Source organism: Gymnodraco acuticeps, unplaced genomic scaffold, assembly GCF_902827175.1.
Source record: "Gymnodraco acuticeps unplaced genomic scaffold, fGymAcu1.1, whole genome shotgun sequence".
In the NCBI taxonomy this organism is placed as follows: Eukaryota; Metazoa; Chordata; class Actinopteri; order Perciformes; family Bathydraconidae; genus Gymnodraco; species Gymnodraco acuticeps.
The window spans coordinates 1,425,000-1,448,548 of NW_022990358.1; the positions used below are offsets into that span (position 1 = coordinate 1,425,000).

General features: G+C 41.0%; 1 protein-coding gene across 4 annotated transcripts in view; it reads left to right on the plus strand.

Annotated features, from left to right (window-relative positions):
• ptpn13 (protein tyrosine phosphatase non-receptor type 13) overlaps positions 1-23,352 on the plus strand; it is a 46,464-nt gene extending 23,112 nt beyond the window's left edge. The window contains exons 9-49 of one of the 4 annotated variants that reach the window (XM_034224109.1): positions 570-663; positions 2,018-2,234; positions 3,255-3,329; positions 3,441-3,612; positions 4,052-4,202; positions 4,314-4,452; positions 4,697-4,849; positions 5,472-5,654; positions 5,772-5,934; positions 7,104-7,539; positions 8,149-8,255; positions 8,949-9,002; positions 9,594-9,683; positions 9,845-9,949; positions 10,035-10,166; positions 10,287-10,768; positions 11,190-11,321; positions 12,322-12,415; positions 12,512-12,597; positions 12,684-12,852; positions 13,462-13,676; positions 13,795-13,893; positions 13,989-14,371; positions 15,586-15,745; positions 15,842-15,997; positions 16,238-16,409; positions 16,505-16,715; positions 16,799-16,884; positions 16,976-17,037; positions 19,240-19,395; positions 19,863-20,028; positions 20,203-20,292; positions 20,443-20,549; positions 20,631-20,686; positions 20,783-20,877; positions 20,977-21,125; positions 21,201-21,291; positions 21,454-21,791; positions 22,164-22,379; positions 22,493-22,555; positions 22,782-23,352. In XM_034224109.1, the coding sequence (XP_034080000.1) occupies positions 570-663; positions 2,018-2,234; positions 3,255-3,329; positions 3,441-3,612; positions 4,052-4,202; positions 4,314-4,452; positions 4,697-4,849; positions 5,472-5,654; positions 5,772-5,934; positions 7,104-7,539; positions 8,149-8,255; positions 8,949-9,002; positions 9,594-9,683; positions 9,845-9,949; positions 10,035-10,166; positions 10,287-10,768; positions 11,190-11,321; positions 12,322-12,415; positions 12,512-12,597; positions 12,684-12,852; positions 13,462-13,676; positions 13,795-13,893; positions 13,989-14,371; positions 15,586-15,745; positions 15,842-15,997; positions 16,238-16,409; positions 16,505-16,715; positions 16,799-16,884; positions 16,976-17,037; positions 19,240-19,395; positions 19,863-20,028; positions 20,203-20,292; positions 20,443-20,549; positions 20,631-20,686; positions 20,783-20,877; positions 20,977-21,125; positions 21,201-21,291; positions 21,454-21,791; positions 22,164-22,379; positions 22,493-22,555; positions 22,782-22,859 (6,383 nt within the window). In that variant the 3' untranslated portion in view covers positions 22,860-23,352. The remainder of the gene's footprint in view (positions 1-569; positions 664-2,017; positions 2,235-3,254; positions 3,330-3,440; positions 3,613-4,051; positions 4,203-4,313; positions 4,453-4,696; positions 4,850-5,471; positions 5,655-5,771; positions 5,935-7,103; positions 7,540-8,148; positions 8,256-8,948; positions 9,003-9,593; positions 9,684-9,844; positions 9,950-10,034; positions 10,167-10,286; positions 10,769-11,189; positions 11,322-12,321; positions 12,416-12,511; positions 12,598-12,683; positions 12,853-13,461; positions 13,677-13,794; positions 13,894-13,988; positions 14,372-15,585; positions 15,746-15,841; positions 15,998-16,237; positions 16,410-16,504; positions 16,716-16,798; positions 16,885-16,975; positions 17,038-19,239; positions 19,396-19,862; positions 20,029-20,202; positions 20,293-20,442; positions 20,550-20,630; positions 20,687-20,782; positions 20,878-20,976; positions 21,126-21,200; positions 21,292-21,453; positions 21,792-22,163; positions 22,380-22,492; positions 22,556-22,781) is intronic. The other 3 variants (XM_034224112.1, XM_034224110.1, XM_034224113.1) reach the window with 3 other exon arrangements.
• Positions 23,353-23,549: the final 197 nt, after the last annotated feature.

Here is a 23,549-nt window from a genome sequence, read left to right on the forward strand (position 1 = left end):
TTTAAGTAATTTACTCAAGAATGTCAGTGCAGCTCAAGACTGACTTAACAAAGGTCAAAAGCAGTACTTATATTCCATTTCTCACCATACCCAAGGGTATCACCTTTGGACAAAAGCCTGCCATTGAGCTCAGGCAGCTGTGAGGAGTTTAGACGTACCAATGGAAACCGTGCCAATTTCATCTGGAGACGGATCAAGTATATTAAACATGTTCCCAAAAAAAAAGAGGATGAATTACTTTCAACTCGAAAGCACGATCAATCACAACTTCTAAGACATAAAAAGGCTCTTAATGTACTAGACAGGGCAGAACCTGTCTCAGTATATTTCAGTAGTGTATGACACACTGTTGCTGTAATGCTGAGGTGTTGCTGATTTTTACGCAATTTACTTCAAGAGGACAACATAAATATTATTTGTTGCTTCTAATTTGACCTGGTTTTCCCTCCAAAGTGTAGGTGTCTGCATCAGGAGGGTTGTGTTTGATTGTGTACGTGTGAAAAACAAATACTGTATACTGTATGTGTGCGTTTGTTTGTACACAGCTGATACTCCCATGTCTCTTCCAGCTAAGAAACCAGGCGATGTGAGGAGGTTTGGCTCCCAGCTGGCACTTTCCTCTGAACATGATGCCCTGTCGCTGACAAGTCACAACAGGCACAGGTAACACTCACATTTGTATACAGATGGCAATTCAACAAACAAGGTACCAGTGTTGTGTCGTATCTCCCAAGTAACCAGCATACAGCTAGTAGTTTGTTTATTCGTATGGAAATCTTAACCTTCACAGGGACACTGCAGTGTCGAACTCATTTCCAAGTCGTTTATTTCTCGGTAAAACCTTTCTTTTTGCTTTCTGAACCCATTATTCTTCTACGAGATCTCTCAGACTTAATAATAAAATATGATTTTAAGAAGTTCCACAATCAAGGCTTAAACAAAAGACGTAACAAACTCCCTCTTATAAAGGCAAATGTAAGTTACTGAATCAGTTAAAAAAGCTTTTAATAAAAAGCTGTACAGACTGGTTCATATTTACACATCTTTGAATTTCATTATTTTACATTTGTTTTATGTCTCTATGATTGATCACTTCTTGAAATCCCTCCATTTGTGCAATTGTTGTATATCGTATGGTGTGGTATTTTAGGAATCACCTTATAACACCCACCAGATTTATTGGAAATGGAAATGGATCAAGTTTCCCCACAGGGTTATGCATGTCTTAAATCAAGTGTGTTTGCGTTTTCCGTTCCCTAACCAGAGAAGAGAAGCCACACACGAAGCTGTGGTGTTTGGTCCTCTGGGCCACAAACAGCTGGTGATGCACAGCAGGGTCAGCCCATGCTTTACTAATGAGGTCATCTAATGTGACATCCACATTCAGCACTCTCTATCTCTTTAATCTCTGGCATTACGGAGAACTGCTGCCTGCTGTTGCTGTGCCTGCTAACAGAAAGCCCATGTTTTCATTCAGTCCCTCTGCACAGAGCGCTTGTTTTCCCCCGACACTAAAGAAGGGCATTCCAGCTACTATTTGGTGTCTTTTTGTGCGAACACATTGTCTGACAAACTCTCCTCATGCTGCTACTTTCAAAAGGCAGTAGATAAAAACACTGTCCCTTCTCCAACTCCAGGCCTCTTAGATCCTAACAACAACAACTGCTTTTAACTTTTCAGTGTTTGAAGCTAGTGGGCAGGGGAGACAACTCCTTTGTAGTGGCAGCTCCAAAGCTTAAAAAGCATTCCTCTTTCCATCAAATATACCTTCATTGACACCTTTTAAGAAAAGAAAGACACACATGTATTAATTTCAAATTGATCTTACATATTCTATTTTAGATTTGTGCACTTATGATAATATTGCCTTGTATTTTCCCACTGTCATCTATTGAAAGCCACTGTCAAAGTGCTTGTTTTAAACATGTTAATAAACTTGACCCAACTTGTCTCTATTCAGCTCTTTGACAATATTGCACTGTTGTGACTCCAGCCCTCCTCTTCTGTTCTCCTGCAGGCTGTATGAGGGGGCGGCTGATGAAGATCTGGTGGAGGCAGAGCTGCTCCTCCAGAGGCAGGAGGAAGAGGTGCAGCGGCTCCAGGCCCACCTGGCCAACAGGCTCTCCAGGGCCAACCTCTACCCTGCAGATGACCCCCTGGCCCCATCTCGCACTTCCATGCTCGACCTTCGGGACCCCCTCCACTCCTCTTCTGTTCCTCTTCGCAAACCCAAGGTTTTTGCTCTTAACGCTTTACCAGACTCCAGAATTTGCTTCAATCTGTGTTTTTAACTAATCATGCCAACTTTGAGGTTAACTTCAGGTATTTCGGTCTTGTTTTTTTTGTTTGTTAAAAATGTGCTTTATCACTTTGGAGCTTTTTTTGACCACACTTGAACAAACACACGTGACACAGCTAACTCTTGAACTCCCAAAGTGATCAAAAGACATTATTTCAACACGCACACTGCAAGGGGAACTCCCTACATCCAATGTCTGACTATACTTTGCTTGAAGCTTGTTTATATGGCAAAATGTGATGAGAGATGCACAATTTAACTCACTTGAACTCATTGGCAACTAGCTTGTTATTGCTATGCTCACTGGATGTGCTGGTAATACAAATTGCTGACTGGAAATCATAATTCTTATCAGCCTGCATACAGTAATTAAAAATATATGGGATTGTGGTACATATGTTTTTTTTTGGTTACGCTTGGATTTATCCCACGTATGATCACAACATCTGTCAGCACAGTGGTAAACATAGCAACCAATCTGCTGATGTTTGCAGTAAATACCAATACTGTTTATCAACTATATTCCTAATAGGTTAATTATACATGCAAAGGCGAGGCATATTTCCTGTACTGCTCTTTGTAGATCCTAAATTGATTTAATTTCTGCTGAGGGGGGTTTCCAGTTTGTAAACAATAACCTTTGAGCTAAGGCAAAGGAATCTTGCTCATCCGCTTCTGGTAAGACCTGGTTACAGAACGTACCAACATGAATCACATGAACTGTTGTCATTGAAATGAGATAATCGGAGCAGCCATTACAACATGCAGTGTGAATAAGTCATGTGTGTATCATAGATGTTTTTGTATCGTAATGCAACACTGACAACACGGGAACATGAGCACAATCAGTTGTCATAACAGCAAAAACAAACGCCAAGGTTGAATATTATTCTTTAATATTTTTGGGTAAAATAATGATCTCTCTTATTACTTTTTATCTTTACCCCAATGGCAGAACTTCCACGGGCCTGAGTTTGTGAAGATGACCAGTGAGCCGTGTGTTGCCTTATCTGTTCCCTCTTCCATCATGGTGAGAAAGTACATTTAATTCCTCCTTTTTATTCAATGATTCCATGATGTTGCCAAAAGAAAGTGCATTATTTTTTCATTACTATTCCATAACTCTCTCTCTGCCCAAAAGAAGCGTGGTAAGGTGGAGGAGGTGCAGAGGAAGGTGGGTGTGGTGCTGCTGAACGGCCAAAAGCTGGAGCTGAGCTGTGACATCAAGGCCGTTTGTAAAGACGTTCTCGATATGGTGGTTGCTCACATCGGGCTTGTGGAGCACAATCTCTTCGGACTAGCATACCTCAGAGGTAGCTAATGTAGCCTGTTCTTATCTGTAGTTTGAGTTGCATGAATGTTGCACGTCAGGTATATGTAGGGGTAGTCCGTCTTCTATATTGTGTGTGGTTGTGTGGCGGTTACCATAGCTCTTTTTAGTTAACCAATGTTAGGTCTGTCACTGATCCACGTTGACCTTAAGTACCTTCTCCTCTCACAGTAAAACACTCAGGAATCCAAGGTTTCTCATGAAAGACCTTTGAGTGATAATGATTCATCCTAGAGAAAAATGTCTTTAATTAAATCTGAATTTTAAGCATATCAGATATGGTTTGATTATTTTTTAGTGCAGAGATTTGTGGTATTTCTATGAAAATTCATTTCTACAAGTCATTTAGGATGCAAAATGTTGCTGCATGAATTAATTCTTATTCTATCCCAACCCTCTTTCCCTAAAAAACACACTCACAGATGATGAGTTTTTCTTCGTTGAACCTGATGCCAAACTGACCAAGGTGGCCCCAGAGGGATGGAAGGAGGACCCTAAGAAGAAGAAATCAGATGTTCCTTTTAATCTTTTCTTACGCATCAAATTCTTTATTGATGACGTCAACCTCATACAGTAAGTATATGTTTTGGTAGCGAGTTACATTGTTAAAGAACAATGGACCCTTGTGTTGCAATATAGACAATAAGACAACCAAATATGTGTGCATTTATTTGTGTACAACAGGCATGCTATGACCAAACATCAGTACTACCTACAGCTGAGGAAGGATATCTTGGAGGAGAGGATGCGCTGTGACAAAGAAAGTGTCATGCTGTTAGCTTCACTGGCACTGCAGGCTGAATTCAGTGACTACCAGCCTGAGGTACCGAATCTCTTGAATACATCTAAGGGTTACTAGTCAGCTGCCAACCCTTAAAATGCTGGATTTAACTGAATTGTGAAATTATTTTATTTTGATATATTATAAAAAGTATTGCTAAATATATCAATTTGTTGTAGAATGTGAGTTAAAGACTTCTATTTTAAATAGTTTCAGGAACACAATTAATTGTAGTCTTATTCAATTCATGAACTGACCTATAGCGGTGTTTCTTCCTGTGCCTCAGCTCCACGGGAAGACCTACTTCAGGCTGGAGCACTACCTCCCGGTGTCTGTCCTGGATAGAGTTGACCAGACGACCATCAAGGAAGAGCTGCCCAAACTTCACAGCAACTACTACGGGGCGTCTGAGTCTGAGGCAGAGTTTGAGTTTCTCAAGGTCAGCAAGACCAGAGAATAAAGGAATCGTGATTTCTTACAGACTGCCCAAAAATATTTCAGTTATTGCTACACAAGTGTTTATTTTGTGACAAACACAGCGAATAGTTGTTTGCACACAATGGCCTTGGTTCCAGGAAAAAGTGACAAATGGTTTATTTTTACAGAAAAAGTTATACACTTGAGTTGATACTTGACAACAGACCAAAGAATTGCAGTGTCAACTACAAACAAAAGTCCTGGCACGGCATTTTGCCATATTCACAGTCCACTAAAGCCTCTCTTTTGTCTTCAATACCTTTATTCATCACATAGAGGGGAAATGTACATAGTTACAGCAAAAGTGATACAAAATAAATACAAATATAACACTATTATATAAAAGGGCATGCACAAAAATATCAAAATTAGAAAAATGTAAAAGTTATTCAAATGCCACTAAATCATATTGAATAACATTATCATTTTTTAATTTAACCAGATCAAATGTTTTGCATCCATATTTGATCACATTCTGATGATAAACGTTTTGACTGCATGAACATTTCAAGTACTAAATCAATACGGTACTGTGTATTTGTGAGAATGAAAGACTAATTTATTTTATTTTGATTGTCTTAAAGGTGAGCCAGAGGCTGACAGAGTATGGGGTCCATTTCCACCGGGTACTTCCTGAGAAGCGGTCCCAGACGGGCATCATGTTGGGGGTCTACTCCAAGGGGGTGCTCATCTTTGAGGTTCTTAACGGAAATCGGACCCCGGTGCTAAGGTTCCCTTGGAGGGAAACTAAAAAGATTTCCTTTATAGTATGTACTTGTCTTTATGATCAAAAATAAAAGTATGCCACATGTAATTCATTCACTAATAGTGAACTACTAGATGCTCCTCACTTTCACTAAAATGTTTAACCTCTCACCCTGAAGAAAAAGAAGATTTGCCTGCAGAACACATCAGATGGGATTAAGCACCTGTTTCAGACGGACAGCAACAAGACCTGTCAGTATCTGCTCCAGCTCTGCTCATACCAGCACAAGTTCCACCTGCAGATGAAGGCTCGCCAGAACAACCAGGAGCTTCAGGACCTAGGTATGAGAGAAGCAAGCAGCCACACATAATATGCCCTCAGGCTCAGACAGATGGGAATATTTGGCCAGCAATGAGATGCATTTAGTTTCACTGAGAGGAGCACGTCACAGACATTTTCCACACACCAGGCTGAAAAGTGATATATCCGAGTGTCCAGAGAAAGGCCAAGCTCCCGATAATGTCAACAGTAAACTACATTGTTTCCAGCAACAGCTGCATGCGTCAGCCATCCCACATATCCTCTCCAGATAGTAGCTGGAGCCCACTCATTTCCCTCTCTGAATTCACATTCAAGTAGTTATTAACCTGAACATAAAAGCACATCATATTCTCCATATTATGTCAATCATCATGTCCATTGTCTTATCTGTCCATGTATCTGTCCCATTTATACATGTGACTCAAACATATGGGCATTTCTTAACAGTTGATTTATCTTGTTCATGTTGCCTTGCTTGGATTGATTTGACAGAAGCTTTGTCTGTATCACGTATAACTGTATAACTCCTACCAGATTGTTGACATGAAGTCACAACTAAGTTTATATTTTGAGTGCCAAGAAGAGCAGCCAGACCGTTAGCGATGATGATTAAGATGGATATCTCCAGAAAGAACCTTAACCGTGCTGATTTTTCCATCTAGACAATAATTACTTCAGACTGCTGAGTTAATGAAACTGATCAACCCTCAGGCTCTTTGGAATTCCCTTGCTTTATTCACTTGTTTTACTTTTGTTAATTACTTTTTCTAGCAGACACATTATTTCAGTATCCAAAAGTATCAGTATCTCTGACTTTGACTTTTGACTAAAACTGGTTCCATGTTGAAAACTACCACAATAAAATAATCTTACATATATTTTTATAGCGATAAAAGCAGAATAATATTTTATAATAATATTATACTGTAGAATGAGCCATTTTGCATAATGAGTACTTTTACTTTTGAAACTTTTAGTACATTTAGGTGATAATAATTATACTATAATACTTTTGTTTAAGTGACATTTTGGATTCAGGACTTTTACTTGTAATGGAGTAATTTTATAATGTACCTTAGTATTTTACTTTTACTTAACAGATCCGAGTTCTTCTTCCACCATTGCCAAAATCTCATTATTTTCAACTATCCAGTGACTTTTTTTTTTGCGTGTACTTTCTTGTAATCAGAAAACTGCCCCTTGAGCAGTCTGCAGTATTCCCTGGACTCTCGGAGTGGAGACTCTGTGGGGAGGACGGTGAGCTCGGGCAGCCTGGCCCCCAGCTTATCAACGCGCTCCAACCCAGACCAGCTGAAGAGGATCTCCTACTCCGAGGTGGCCCTCCACAAGGCAACCTCTGGCACCGTGTTGGTCCAAGATGAGCTTCACTTTCCAGGTTTCAATCCAGTGGCCTCCACGGTCCTTTCCAATCCGCGGATAATGAGTCGCTCTCACCACAACCTGGGACAGATGCCAGAGTCTCCAGAGCACCGGATGGCAAAGGCGTATCAAGGCCAGTCGCAGGCCAGGCTGAGTCAGGCGCCACCAAACCAAGTGCCCTCTCACTTCCAGCAACACCAGAGAGCCAGCTCAGACACAGACTCCATCTCACACCAACAGGACAAGTGAGTCGAAAAAAGTCAAATGTTGAGGAAAAGTCTAAAAACACTAGCATCTGAAGGATACATTGAGAATAAAAGTATAGTGCGTGTTGTAAATGCTGACATTATTTCATTACTTTACCATCCATCAAACGACTCAGGAAATGTAATATTTTATGCATTTGCACGCCTTTAGTTTGCCCTTTTAAAATGTTATTTCATGCTCAGTTAAGGAAATGGGATCTTGTTTTTATTAGTTGGCCCTCTGTGAAGTATTTAATGGCAGAGTCTCCAAGCTCACTTCAGGAGGGGCTGAGTTTACTAAATGAGGAATTGTTACTGGGCTGTGGCTCTGCCTAACACCACAGAGACACAGAGAGCTCCACCTCAAGCCTCTAATTAGCCCTCCGGGGGTCTGTGTGTGTGGGTGCTTTAATGTGTGCCTATTCCTATTTCAACTTAGTAACAAGACCTTTTGTCTGCCAGCAACTCCCTCTCGTGTCAGCTTTACAGATGACATGTGTGATATTTCTTCTCTACGAATGACACTGGGCAAGCACACTTTCGTTGACCCTATGTAATATGAAAAGTTTCCCCCTCAGGCTAAATCTTCTCCTCTGACTCTCCTCTCAGATCTTTGGGAGCAGTGTCCCACAGCAGCCCAGTATGGAGCGTCAGCAGTTCCAAAAAGGAATCTGACTCTTCTTCCACAGAGGATACTGGCCAGGCTTATGTAGTTGGTAAGAATGCTGACCTTCGTATGTTGTGGCTCCCTGGGGATGGATAGTATAACTAGTGGTGTTCCTGTCTGCTCATATACATTCATGTAATTGTATTTTGGTAGAAACTTTAGAAAGGTTAATATATATCACCAGCAGTTAAGTTATCGCTCTGTGAAGCTACAGTCATGAGATAAACAAAATGCACCTTTAAGAAGTGAATTGCCACTTACCTATATGCCTAAATATAAAAAACTTTTCTAATGAACATTTGGAAAGAAAGTCATTATAATGAAAATGGTATATCCTGTTAACTGGCAGTGAGGTCTAAAACAAGAGGATTGCAGTGGATATTTTTATGACTGGCTGCACATTACTAGTAAACGGTAAAAGGGAAGAACGAGTGTCACATTTGACATTTAATACTTTTTAAGAGTTTAGTATTGTTTAACCTGCTGTTCAACAGCTAAGTAAACCTCATGGGGAAACCTCAATCATGGTGTTAAATGACCTTCAGTTTACATTTTAGAAACCAAATAGTTTCTGTATAAAATGGCCCGATGCAACGGTCAACATGTTAATTATGAATCGATGAAAATGTAATATTTCCTTTGTCATTGTCTGTAAATGGAGCCAAAGATTTCATTGTTCTATTGAATATTTGTTTTAAAAGAAAGCACGGCCTTGCTAATATATTGTCTTTTCTCTCCCCAGGTGTCAGTATGCACAGTTCGTCTGGACCACCCTCAACCCCAGCCTCTGTTAACGGCATGTATTACAATATCCATCTTTCATTTTCCCAGATACAAACACTCTGGATTTCCATGCTTTGTATACAGTATCATGTCGAATTGCAGGAAATCTTAGACTGCTCTCTTCCACAGCTTGTGTCGTAACATTATTAATCCCATTCTTCAATCTGGTGAACCATATGCCGATCGTGGCGCAGCCAAGTACGGATATACAAACCAAAAAAAAAAGGCTGTGTTCTAAATCACAATTATATAATGCAGAATTTAGTCTCTGTCCTCTCAGGGCTGCCTGCCTGCGGAACTGCCCCCGGCCCCCCATTTAATAGCTTCATACTTGGCACTAAACTCATGACCTTCCCTTTCATCTGAGCTTAACCCGTCCTTTCAGGCCCATTAGCCAACAGTGCTAAAGTAGGGGTCGTTCAGCAACACTGTATGCCTGCCCGAGCCGATTAATAGTTACAGTGTGGATATACTAATCCCCTCCGATATTATGTGTGATATTAATTTAACAAAATGACTCTGTTATAGTTCAATCACAATGAGCTAATCATGTTTTAACCATATATTACAGTAGCTATAACAAATGTGTCTTTGTGTTGCACAGATTCACTTAAGAAAAAGGTCATTGCCTTGCCGTCTCCAGAAAGAGAAATCACAACTGTAAACCTGAAGAAAGATGTGAAATATGGCCTGGGTAAGGGTGAACATTCATTCTCCTGAAATAATAACTGAATTTCACACTGAGTTTCTGTTGCCACCTATTAGCTTTCAGAGTCAACAAGCATTTACTGTTATGTTTTGTGATTGTGTTTGAATGTGAGTGTGTATTTACATCTGTTTGTGTGTGTTCTCCAGGGTTCCAGGTGGTTGGAGGGCAGAACTCTCGTGTGGAGCTTGGCACCATCATTAGCTCCATCACTCCAGGAGGTCCTGCTGATGTCAACGGCTGCCTCAAACCTGGTAGGCTAGTGTTTAGATAGACTCCTACATATAGGTGACAGTTAGCAGTCCTAGCTTGTGTGTAACAGTTGTAATGTTGGTGCAGGTGACCGGCTGATCTCAGTGAATGATGTGACATTAGAAGGCCTCTCTCATTCCACTACCATTGAAATCCTTCAAAATGCTCCAGATGATGTGACTCTAGTGGTGCTACAGCCCAAAGAGAGGCTCTACAAAGGTAAGAGGAGAGATATGAGTGTAGTGTTTTGTTTGGTATGTACATGGTGCATAACCAGTTTTATCTCTTACATCCAGACTTGCAGACCGATCTCAATATTTGTCCTTCTTGTTTTGACAGAGTCTTATTCAGGCTATGTTCCCTACCCAGCCAAGTCTGCATTGAAGGCACTTAACTCTGACCAGAGACGGGAACTAGACTTTGATACATCGGAGGAGGAGCAGGCGGGAACAGGAAGTCCCAGCCCTCCTCTCCACGGCGCTGGCACGCCGTCATCCGGCTCCTCCCCGGTCCACCAGCACACCAGCTTCAGCTCTCAGGACTCCAGGACCAGCAGTGTTGCTAAAATCAGCCCACCAACTGTTGATGTCCGGCAGTGCCTAGAAAGAATTACAAATTCTAGCACAGCTGCAACCTCTGCCACACATCAGAGACCAGAACCTAACGTGGGTTTGGAACCCACGCCACCGGCTCTGCCGCCCAAAACTAGAAAAGCTAAAGTAGCAGAAGCTCCCAAGGTTTCTGAGCACTCTGACTGGGGGGATTCGGACATGGATGAGGAGACTCTTTCCAGTAGTCAAGAGAAACTCAAAATACAAAAGGTGCGACCTTTGTGTTTATGAATTCATTGTTTTACATGGATCCTTTGCTTTTATACAAAAACCCTCAACGGATGTGTGAACCAAAACTCACAAAAGGTTTTTAATCCTGGTGGAAAAAATATAAATCAACTTTTGGTAATGAGGATATATGGCTTTTTCACAAACAAGCATTACACATTACCTTTCAGATGCTTGGCACAACTAACTCCCTGTTGTAAACAACCTTTGCCTATCATTACATTTACGATGTCAATGCAGGGCAGTCTGTTACCTTTACACTGCATGTCATCGCTTGAGTGTGATATCTATATTTCTTCCTCAGCGTTACCTAGTTCAGCTTCCTCACTCTCCGTTGATCCCTTTATCTTTCTGCATGTTCCACCTTGTGATAATTCAACTTAATAATGTTCTCTGTTTGCAGGAAAACATCATGGAAAGTTGTAATGGTAATGCCCCAGGGGTCAATAGTCTCTGTCCAGGAGAACTATTTGATGTTGAGCTGTCTAAAAAAGACAGCAGCCTGGGCATAAGTGTCACGGTACTGTTCGGAAAGGTTTTCACGCTTTCTTTGTTTCGCCCCTTTCCCCCTCATCATGTTGTCCGTTTGTGCTTATGTGTCGCTGGGTATGGTATGCTTTCCTAACGCTAAATGTTGTCAGGTCTGAAGCTCTAACAGAAATAGCATCCACCGAATTATTTTTGCATGCACTTTTTTTAATCACTAAGGAATATCTTTTTTTATGAAGTCACAGTATTTTTCTGTTCATTTATAGGAAGTGCAGTTTAAACAGGACTGTTAAGTGAGCTCTCCCATGACTTTGCTTATTGTTGCTGACTCCAGAGTCACTTACGGATGCTAATATTATGTCTCCCTGATGGATTTTGAACACCTTACAGTAAAAGCTCAATAACAGATCACATCACTGTGTGTCATCAGACCAGGGTTGCTATCCAATATGATTTTAGAATAAACACTGATTCATTTTGTATTGCAATAATGATTACTATTTAACTTAACAATAAACTGTCATAACCAAATGGACACTGATGAAGGCTTCTCATTGTCTCTGATTATTAGGATTTAACCTCTCAGGAATTTTGTCAATAACATCACAGTGGAGGATTTTCTTTTCATTTGCAAATAATTCATAGTTGCAGTATGATAAAGGCTTTGTCTAACTTGTATTTTACATTTATTTGAAAAAGATAAAGCATAATTTTGATAAGAAGGGTTTACTTTTTTCTGCTTGATTGTAAATGCAATTGGTGAAATCCAGGCGTGAAGCAGCTAATGATATTTGAAAACAAACAACTCCAACGTGCCTTCAAATACTTCTTGTGAAGTTTGGTTGATATTTTTTTATACTAACAGTCTTCATAATAAACCAAGATTATATTCTGAACCATCAGTTAAGACAAAGCCTTTATCATTTAACATTACACTTAAAATGAAAAAAAAACCTTCCACACCTCTCATCAACCCCCATAAATAATACATAACGAACCATTCTCTCTTTGGCTAATTGGACTAAAGAGGTGTGTTCATGTCTTAGGGTGGCGTCAACACGACTGTTCGACATGGAGGCATCTACGTCAAAGGCATCATACCGAAGGGAGCTGCTGAGCTCGACGGAAGAATTAAGAAAGGTGAAGTAAAGACACAGAAATATTTAATTATAAAGTTAATAATTGGAGCAAACAAGGTATTAATAAGACTTATTTTTGTTTGTGCCCTGTGCTCAGGTGATCGTGTGATGGCTGTCAATGGAACAAGTCTGGAGGGAGCCACTCATCAGCAAGCAGTGGAGGCTCTGCGAGACACTGGGCAGGTGAGGGATGACATTTACCCGAGCACAAGCTGTTTAGTCTCAGCCCAGCTGGCCACTAACACCAAGTAAATCATCTGCTCCCTCAGACTGTGCACTTGTTGCTGGAGAAAGGTCATCCGCCGGCAGACAGTGTCCATGCTCCCCTCACGCCTCAGAGCACACTACTAACTGCGAACAGCTACCACGACCCAAACAAGAATAAAAAGCAGCCCCTTCAGGTCAAAAAGAAACCGGAGTACAACTTTGTTACAGAAGGTGAGGCAACACGAAGCTTTATAGCAAATGTTTGGTTTGTTTTGTTTGTTGATTAACCAAAACATAAAGACTTTCTGCAAAAGCAGGTGTAGTTTGTGGGAATGCAAATAGTTCATACATGTGTAAGTATTGTATACAAATTGAAGAATGTTAACTTAACCTTTTAATATTAAGGAAAATAGTGGGACATTTTTAATAGGTTTAGAGCTGTTTTTAAGTTTCAACAAAACACTTACTACAATTATATTAGCTGATAATGCAATTGCCTTTTGCAATATTTGGGGGGATGATCACAATATTCCCAATTATCATGCTGTTAAAGATAATCTCTACAAAACTAAATATTTTATTTAAAGTGTGCAGGTAGGATTTCTCTTTAGATGCACAGAACATACCACATATGTTTGCTAAATATTGCCTTTACTGTGATTTGGATATTGCACTAATCCATATTGTGGTTTCAATGCAATTTCAAATAATTGTGCGGTCCCATTTACAACAATGTACTACAGTACTTACACATCTAGATACATCACATACCGGTAATAACAAAAAAAAGTTAAAGTTGAGTATCCATTACGCTGTTCCTGCATGTGTTTCTCCCCACAGACAATGTGTTTGAGGTGTTACTGCTGAAGAACACGTCAGGCCTGGGCTTCAGTTTCAGTCGAGAGGAGCACATCCCTGACGAACCCCCCGGCTCCAGCATGGTGCGGGTTAAAAAGCTGTTTCCTGGCCAACCAGCTGCAGAGAGTGGCCGCATCAACGTTGGCGACATCATCATGCGGGTCAATCAGACCCCTCTCAAAGGACTCTCACAACATGTAAGTAGAATATGTCTCACTGCTGTGATCGAGCAGTCATATAAATAATTATTAACTTGGAAAAGTAAGGAAGCGCTATGAGTAATGGGAAAAAAAATCTATTTTTCTGAATTAACAGGAGGTGATTTCAGCCTTGCGAGGAACGGGACAGGAAGTGAATTTGCTTCTTTGTAGACCTGAATATGGAGTTCTTCCTGAAATGGACGCTTCAGCTTTGGTAAGTACATCATATATTTTCTTTCTAGCTACTGCTTGGACACTTCAAGTACCGGAAATAGCTGAAAAATGTATTTAAACAAATGTATTTCCCAGTCTCCTAAGCCATCACCGCGGAAGGAGCCTCAGACCCAGGCAGAGCCGAGCCGGAGCCTGGACAGGGCGACCTCTCCTCCGGGGACACAGGGCCAGACAGGTCGAGTCAGCGTGGAGGACGCCCTGGAGAGGCTGCTGCTCAAAAACCCCGGCCGACAAAACAGCTACAGCGACAGCACTGATGGGGATGAAGAGGTGGAAGAAGCCTTCAGCCCAAACCCAGCAGAGCACAACAGGCAAGCGTGGGAGCGGAGTGTCTACCACAACCCCAGCAGCAACCTGGGACTGGGACGATACGACAGCACGGGTCAGCTGGACGATACCATCAACCCAGCCTTCTACTCCCCAAACCTGTCCATTACAAGATCGGACCTCAGCAAGAGGTACGCATGGAGTAAATCAGGGGTGGGGAACCTCCGGCCCCCGGGCCGTATACGGACCGCGAGACCATTTGGTACGGCCCTCGAGGTAATTTATAAACACACGCAAAAAAGAAAACAATTAAAGAGATCTAGACTGCAAAATAATTAAACAAGCAAGTGCCTGTTTTTCCTGGCCAAGGTCAGGATCCTTGAACACAACACAAGCCTAACGTGTCATCACGTGGTATATGTCTCGTCCTTTATATATACAGGGTGTTTCTCAATCGCGAGTACGCTTGCTTGGTAGCACATGTCTTCCGAGCGTCTTGCTTCAGAAGCGAGGCAAGAATTCTTCCTGGCATTCGGAAAACAAAGAGTGGAACAGGCGAGCAAGTGTGCGTCATATGAGACGCCCCGCCTTACATTTTCCGCCACAGATTTAGGGGAAATGGTCCGTGTGCAAAGCATTGTGGGGATTTTAAGACCGCGGAGTCTACACATGTGCAGCCTCGACATTTCTCAATCTCCAAACGAAGTACGCCGGGCTCGGTAGATTTCCAAGTATGCTGGACATTGGAACAGTACTTCGGCGGCACTCAATTATGTAGTATGCTTGAAATAGTGGCTCTGGAGCAGCTTTACTCGCGATTGAGAAACACCCACAGTCTATGGTCTCGTCTGACAGGGGTGTAGTGCTGACGGAGAGCACCAGAACGCCGCTCCGGCACTTTAGAAATGGCAGTACCCATAAGGAGGCTCCATGCCGCAGTTTTTGCGTGGCTGTGTCTTTAGTTGAAAGCCCAGTGGCGATCTGCTCATCTGTCATAAGGAGCATGCCCCCGGACCCCCCTAGAGGAGGTTAGGTCCCCCCCACTTAAATCATGTTCAGATGGATAGGAAACTAAATACATTTGCACACATCTTGTGTCCATATCTTTCTGTTTTGGTGGTCACGCCACAACCGTGCACGTGCATGCATACGCGAGTCATGGTAAGATATCTGGATTAAGAGGTTGCTTTTTCTTGGCACAGCATGAAAGAAAGGCCAAATGAATGGGCTGTGATTTTAGTTTTTTTAAGCAGAGGTCAATAATTTGTACGGCCCTCGGAGGATGTTGAAATGGGCCTTGAGAGGAAAAAGGTTCCCCACCCCTGGAGTAAATGAATAATGCATAATATCTGCATTAATGCTATTCTCTGATATTAAATGTTTTTTCTTTGTGGTTGTTTGGCAGGTTTCCTTCTTCCCCTGTTACAGCTGATTTGGAGTCGTCCTCCCTTCATATGGTGTCCTCCCCCACTGCTCCAAGCCCTGATCCCCTGCCTCCTCCTCTGCCTCTGCCCTTAAACCTCACCGTGTCTGGCAATGGACAGGAAATGGAGGACTTTGTCCCGGTAAGGCCTGAGGAAGGGAAGCTCTGTTTGACTCAAAAAAAGGGTTTCACTCGACCAAGGGTCATTTCTCTAACTGAGCTTTTTCTCCGTTACTAGGAAGTGGAGCTAAGAGTCTCCCTGGTGAAGTCAGAAAAAGGCAGCCTTGGCTTCACCCTCACCAAAGGAAGTGATCACGGGTGTTACATCCATGACATCGTCCAGGATCCAGCCAAAGGAGATGGCAGTCTCAAGCCCGGGGACCGAATGATTATGGTACAAATTCAGCCCTGATCCCTTTCATCGCAGCCTAAAGTTTGACCAACCTATGGTTTAGGTGCACAATATAAACCCAAAGAGATATGGTGTCAAAAAAAAATGTTAAAGAAACATTTTTGGATCTAAGACAAGATTAGGGCAAACAGAACAAGGCTAGCTGTTTTCTACTGCTTCTAGTCATTTTGCTATGCTAGAAGCTGTTTCCCAATTGTATGAATCTTTATTTTCTTCCTGCAGGTGAACAACACAGATGTGAGCAACATGGGCCACACAGAGGTGGTCAATCTTGTGCGCGCTGCTCCCCGTGTGGTTGACTTGGTGGTAGGGAGGGTCCTGGAGGCTCCCAAGCCCCCAATAGAAGCCCACCTGCTGCCTGACATTGACTTTGAGGGCAGCCAAGAACCCATGGGTAAGAAACAGACCTTAAAACAAACAGTCCTGGCACTAAAATTCAGGCACACTGCTAACAAGTGTTGCATCATTTATACGTTGTCCTATCACCAGGTTTGGTACTGGACGGTGGCAGTGACAGTGTTTACGATGTCTTGTTTGTGAGAGAAGTCCTGCCCGGCTCAATGGCCTATGAGGAGGGCACCCTGAGGCCTCTTGATCTGATCCACTACATCAACGGTGCTCCCACACAGGACCTGACTCTGAGTGAGAGCACCAGACTGCTGGAGCTCTCACTGAACGACCTCACACTGAAGGCCACAAGGTGACCTTATAAAGAATTACACATGTTTCCTGGCTCAAGATACTGCATGTGCACCATTTCATTCACTTCTTTTTTGTCAAAAGGGATGGAAAGCCTGTTTCTCCTGGTCAGAAAAGTGTCTCTTTTCTTAACAACAATGTTAGCCCCAAGATTTCATCCAGCATGAACGGTATGTTTCAGACATTTAAGGTGTCAACTGACAACAACAACAAATGTATCTGTTATTTTGCATTTAATTGCAACATTGTTTTCTGTTAAAGGGTTTCTTAAAGGAGAAGATCCCAGAGATACAGAGTGTATTGCAACACTTTGTCCTTTAGAGGTAAGTTGAGTCAGTTTGGCTAAATATTAAATTGTGCTTCAATTAAAAGATGTTTAACTGTTGCATTTATGTTATTTCTGTATTGAATGTCAAGCAAACAGTTCAAAGAAGGTTGAAATGTTATAATGGTAATTGTACACATATTTCTATCACAATAATGTTGTGTTGGCTGCAGGGGCGGATCTACGGGGGGCAAGGGGGGGCAGCTGCCCCCCCTTGCCCCCCCCACTGTAGAGCCTTGCCCCCCCTAACTTTTGTTTCCCTAAAACTGTACTAAAACAAACCTACACTATTTCCACAAGCTTCTCAAGCAACAAAACAAGCATTACATTAGTTAAAAGTGAATCATTTTAAATATAATTTTAGGCCCGTTAAAAACGCAGCTACGGCCCTGCATTAAACTGCGGAGCGGCGTTCACACAGACCGCGGCTCACACCGGTGCAGAGAGGGAGCGAGCTGTCCCAGCACCTATGGATCAGCTTCCCCTGGGAGCATTTCCCTTTCCACTAGTTTTGTTTTTACTAAGGACGAGAGCTTGAAACTAAATATTAATAAAACGCTGCCGTTTGAATCGATAGCGTTTAACAGACGGGCGCTGTTTGGGGCGTTACGTTACAAAATACTACGCAGACAGCGTTAGCTGGGAGATCGATCACTTTGCTAAACTACGCGGTAGCCTACTATTACATCCACGTAAACTACACATCACAGCCATGAGGCCAGATCAATGAAACCAGGATACATCCTTTACTGTAAAAACTGGATCCAAACACAGCTGCCTGTGTGCGCTTGGTCAATACTTTCTGATGTTATATGATATGCTACATATTAGCTAGGCTACATGGCCCTAACGCGTAAAGTTATACAAGCATTTGTACCAGTGCTTTTCACAAGTAGACTCTTGCAGGCCAGAGTATAGGAGTGATTCAACAACAACACAAAGACATATGAGAAGTGATCAGGACGAACAGAAAGAGGAAAAGGAAAAGAGAGTTCACTGAAGAGACCAGGAGGGTCAGAGCAGGAGGAAGAGGAGGAGATGAAGAGACCAGGAGGGTCAGAGCAGGAGGAGGAGATGAAGACATTAGTGAAGAAGAAGAAATGTATGTGAGGAATAAAGATGAAGTATCAGAAAGAGGGACAGAGGCAGGGATCAGGAGGCAGAGGAAACTCCAGCTGGACCACATGGTATGTTCTTATTCTCCTTACATATTCCATCACAGCAGCACAATCTAGCAGCTCTTAGTATTGACAAATATTGATTGAAATGTGTTGCTGCACAGGTCACCTGTAGCTCTCTGAAGAGATGGGTGATGTCATTTGTGTACTTAATTATAAGTTGAAATGTTGAGCTTGTCAATCTTAATCTGAAAATACAAAAACTGAAATATAGGTAAGAGAAGAAACTGACACTTTTGTGATGTAATTCCCTCAATGCAGATCACACACGGACTGATCCATTATTTTAATAGGAGAGTAAATGGTATGGCGTGACGGGGTTGAAACAAACTGAGGGACAATATTGCAATTTTATAGATAATTCAAGTATTTTTTCAGAATTTATTTTTGATCAGTTAAAGTTGACAAGCATATGATTATATTAGCAGCAACATTTTGGGATAATTGGCCATTTTGATTGGTTTGATATTAAATTAATATGTAATAATGCTTAGTGAGGACATGCAAATATGTCTGTCTAATACTAAGAAAACCAATTTTTTAAAAACTAAATATATATTTAATTTTACATTGTAATGCAAAAAAACCTGTTCCATTAATTCATTGCTTTAAAATACATTTTGTAGTTTCCTTTCATTTAAAATGGTTGAGGTAAGCTTGGGGGACTCAAAGGGCACCCGATTGTTTGTCTGAACACCTTGTTTCTCTTGTGCATTAAGAACACTTGTGTTAGGGCATGAATTAACAATAAATAGGTTATATACAGTATAAAATACCACGTACTGTCCGCCCTCCCATGCCACCCTGGCATGACCTCTTGCCCCCCCTTTGCCCCCCCATGTAAAATGTTCTTGAACCGCCACTGGTTGGCTGTCATTAAATGCTTGACTGTTACCATCAAGCTTTGTCTGTTAAAAAATCATTACTTTAATGACTTGTTCACTTCCTAACAGTATACTAAAGTTTTAAATCATGGATTAAAGGTGATGGCACGTTTGTTTGTTTGTTTGTTGAATTTGCAGGAGGAAATCATCAGGCTGGATCTGGAGAAGCTGCAGTCAGGAGGTCTGGGCTTCTCTGTGATCGGAGGAGAAAGAGGGATTTTTGTCAAGTCCATCACACCGGGAGGAATAGCAGAGTCCTCGGGGAAACTGCAAGTGGGAGACAGGCTGCTGAAAGTGAGTGGTGTCACACAAATACAGCTCAGAATTTAGGCTGATAATATCATATTTATATACTTTTGTTTAACAAGATTTTGCCATTATTTTACTGTTCAAATGTTGGACAAATTGATTGTAACTGCTGGCCTCTGCCCACACTTTGAACAAATATATGTTAAATAGTTGTATTGTGAGGGGTTGTTTTTAAAAGTAACAAACATGGAATAGTCCTATTTCCTTTCCAGATAAAAACACAAAAAGCACAATTTCAAAGACATAAAAGGAACAAGTGAAGTAGATGAAAAAAATATAAATAATACATAGAATTCAGAAGAAAAAGAGCAATTATTCATTTCTAATAAATTAATTTAACGCCATGTAAATAAATAACACATTATTAAATGCTCTACAATGTTTTACTTTTGTTTTTGAGATCCTCGTGTATTCAATCGTGTGATTTCTTTCTGTCTGTGTTTTCCTTGCAGGTGAATGAAGAACTAATGACAGGCGTGTCTCACACCAAAGCTGTCACCACTATCCGTAAAGCTAAAGGCCTGGTTCATCTCATAGTGTCAAGACCGCCCGACCAGAACCCAAACACTTACCTGGCCTACCTGCCCATCAACTCTGACAAGTGCAATGGAAACACAGGTACAAGCAGACACACAAATCATGTATATTTTAGAAAGGTTTTGTCTGATAGTTATCCTGTTTTAACCATTTAAGAAGAGCTCATTTAAAACCAGATTGTGACTAGTGTTAGAGTTTGTGATAATTAGATGTTTCTCTCTAAACACGCCTAACTCTCCTTCTTGTTGTTTGTAGATCTGAGTGACGACAGTGGCGCGAAAACAAAGCTGTTTACTCTCAATGATGAGCTGAAATCTAGCGGCTTCCCTTCTATACCACCAATAGGTAAAAACACACAGGCTGGAAAATGTACCTTAAATATTAATAGGACAATCCTGAATATTGTATGATTTTACCAGCAAGATTCATTCATTTTTAAATCAAATGATAAAATTGTAAACTTCATTAACATATCTGTGTTCCCATGTTTCGCAGACTATGAAGATGAGCCATTAGAACAGAAAAGAACAACAGATCACAGCGCTGAGCTTTCGGAGGACACAGACTGCGATGGCTCTTCTTTACCTGAAGACTCGCCTGAGGTCAAATCTAATCCATTAGACCTGCTGTCAAATTAAAACAATATGCAAAAGTTATATCTTTCTTTCATTGTTCAATAACAGAGTTCCCGGAAAGTGGAATGGCAAGAGGAGAGTGTTGATTATCCAAGGAATGAAAAGTAAGATTTTCATTTTTGGATATAAATCAGTCACAATGGGGACTTTATTATTATTTATTCATAAATATCTCACTGTTTATTTGTTTAAATCAACAGCTATCTGCAAATGAGTGCTGGACAGCCAGAGGAAGATGAGATCACATGGGGAAGTGAGGAACTGCCTATTGAAAACATGAACAAATCCCAAGATGGTAAGACACATTTGGATTTAAATGTTTATTTAGTTTTCAAAACACATTAAAATGACACAATAGGATTTGTAATTCCGTCCTTCATTCTGCCCCCCTAAGACGAGCCAATCATCACAGAGGATGAGCTGACCTCTCTGCCCCTCGTCAAAGTGGTCCCTGATGGCCAGTACACAGAAGCAAAGCTCAACACTGTGGTCCGCATGATAAGGGGGCTCCTGGAGCAGAAGGTCCCCCTGCAGGAGTTTGAAGTAAGTCATGTCAATGTCTGTCAAATTAATTGCAAATAATTGGATTTAATAAACGTCTTCTTTTCTTCGTGGCAGAACCTTCAGAATCTCCAGCCTCTGGACGACTGTCTGATAGGTCAAACAAAGGAGAACAAGAAGAAGAACCGCTACAAGAACATTGTTCCCTGTAAGTCCCAATGGATTTTTTATTTTCACATTACCTTTTAATAGGGGGTTTGTCGGGTGGCAAGGTGAAGCGGTGAAAATACTCAATATATAGATTAAATAGATCCCTTCAAAGTTTTTGACATCATTTGAAATCAGATTTGTATGCACCCATCTCTTCTAGTTGACACAACTCGAGTTGTGCTGGAAAAAGACGGCGGCTACATCAATGCCAACTTCATCAAGATGTCAGTGAAAGAAGAGAGTTATTTGTACATCGCATGTCAGGGTCCTTTACCCACCACCCTGGGTGACTTTTGGCAAATGGTCTGGGAGCAGAAGTCCAATGTGATCGCCATGATGACCCAGGAAGTAGAGGGGGGGAAGGTGAAATGTCAGCGGTACTGGCCCGACACTCCGAGGACAGCAGAGATGGTGGACGACAGGTTACAGATCACGCTGATCAAAGACCAATACCTCGACAATTTTGTCATCCGAGTCATCGAGGTCAAAGATGTCCAGGTTAGTTTGTCTCCAGATTTTAGATTGCAACTAAAACTTCAAATTGGTTGAAGGCCTTTAAAATGACCTTTCAGCATGTTGTAATAAAGGTTTGCAAAGAGTAGAGGGGGGTAATTGCCATAGAATTGCTACTATATAACATTATCTGGATGACATGATCAGAATGATATTTGAAACCAATTACTTATAGTTGAACATCATACTGTTTTTTTTTCCTTTTCAAGAAAACTGCCTAACCCTGGAGTATCACTTGAATTACAATATGTTAAATGGTCAATGATCATTATGGAGTTGTTGCTCCATCACAGCCAAAATAGCCTGCCTACCCCAGCTTGAATAGACGCATTAACTTAAGAGTTTCTCCCTCCTCAGACTAATGAAATACAGCGTGTAACTCATCTGAACTACACGGGATGGCCGGACCACGGCACGCCCTCACAACCCGAGCAGCTGCTCACATTTATCTCCTACATGAGGCACGTCCATCGATCGGGGCCAATCATCACACACTGCAGCGCAGGCATCGGCCGCTCAGGAACCCTCATCTGTCTAGACGTGGTTCTGGGTCTCATCAGCAAAGACGCTGATGTAAGTAGACAATCTTTACTTTGTGCAGTTTATGTATTCTTTATAAAAAAGCTTCTGCTCTTATTTGTAGTCTTTGTTTAGTATGATCACAATCTAATAATTACTTTCTACAGTTTGATATTTCAGATATTGTAAGAAACATGAGACTTCAGAGACAGGGAATGGTGCAGACAGAGGTGAGTTTTACTTTTTGGTTTTAGTATCTTAGTTAGATTATCTTAACTCTAAACTATTTGATGCAAATATTACTTTTCATTTTGTAAATGATTTACTAAATGTATCCTGCTTGTATGGTTATTCTATTAGGCACTGGTGTTTTTGATGTACTCTATTTGTATCTTAACTTATAAGACACCTCTTTGGTACACATTTTCTCACACCTTTTTTATTTTTATTTTACAGGACCAATATATTTTCTGCTATCAAGTGATCCTCTATGTCCTGAGATGCCTTCAAGCAGAAGAAAACATCTCTGGATAGGAGCCGTCATGTGGAGGCTGTTCGACTGTTTCACAAGAGCAAAACTAAAATGGAGGAGAGTTCACACAGGCAGAAATTGCCAAATGTACACTACATGTTTTTAAAATGCCTTAAAATATTCAGATCTTTCAGAGTAAATCCTTTTTAAAGAAGTCTATATTTTTACATTTGCTTTTTGAGTTCTCTCTCTCTTTGGCTGCTACTCCTTTTCAATGCATGTATGAGAACTGCTGATTGTATTTCTTGTCACCTACAAGAAAACACAAATGTTTTTTCCCAGATTCATGGATATTCTAAAATAATTATGTGGAACAAAATTGTACTTTGTGTATTTTGAATCCTATTTTAATGCTGGAACATGCCTTGACAGAATACTATGTCAGTATTTGCTTTGTAAATCTATTATACAGTAATTGCTCAATGCTTGAGGTAAATGATGAAATTAAAAGTGTACATATTCATCTCATGAAAATTAAACTGGATACATTTTAAATGTTGTGTGGAGGTTTTTTTCTTTCATTTATAATTAGGAAACAAAGGTTTTTCTTGTCTTGTCATATCGGTGCATATTGCCTATTAGCATAATGTTTCCATAAACATAAAATCATTCATGCGTTTAAAAGTAGGCTTCCCATTTTATACCTGCCTTAAAAATATCAATGCAATGCCGCATTGATTTGGAGTTATCGG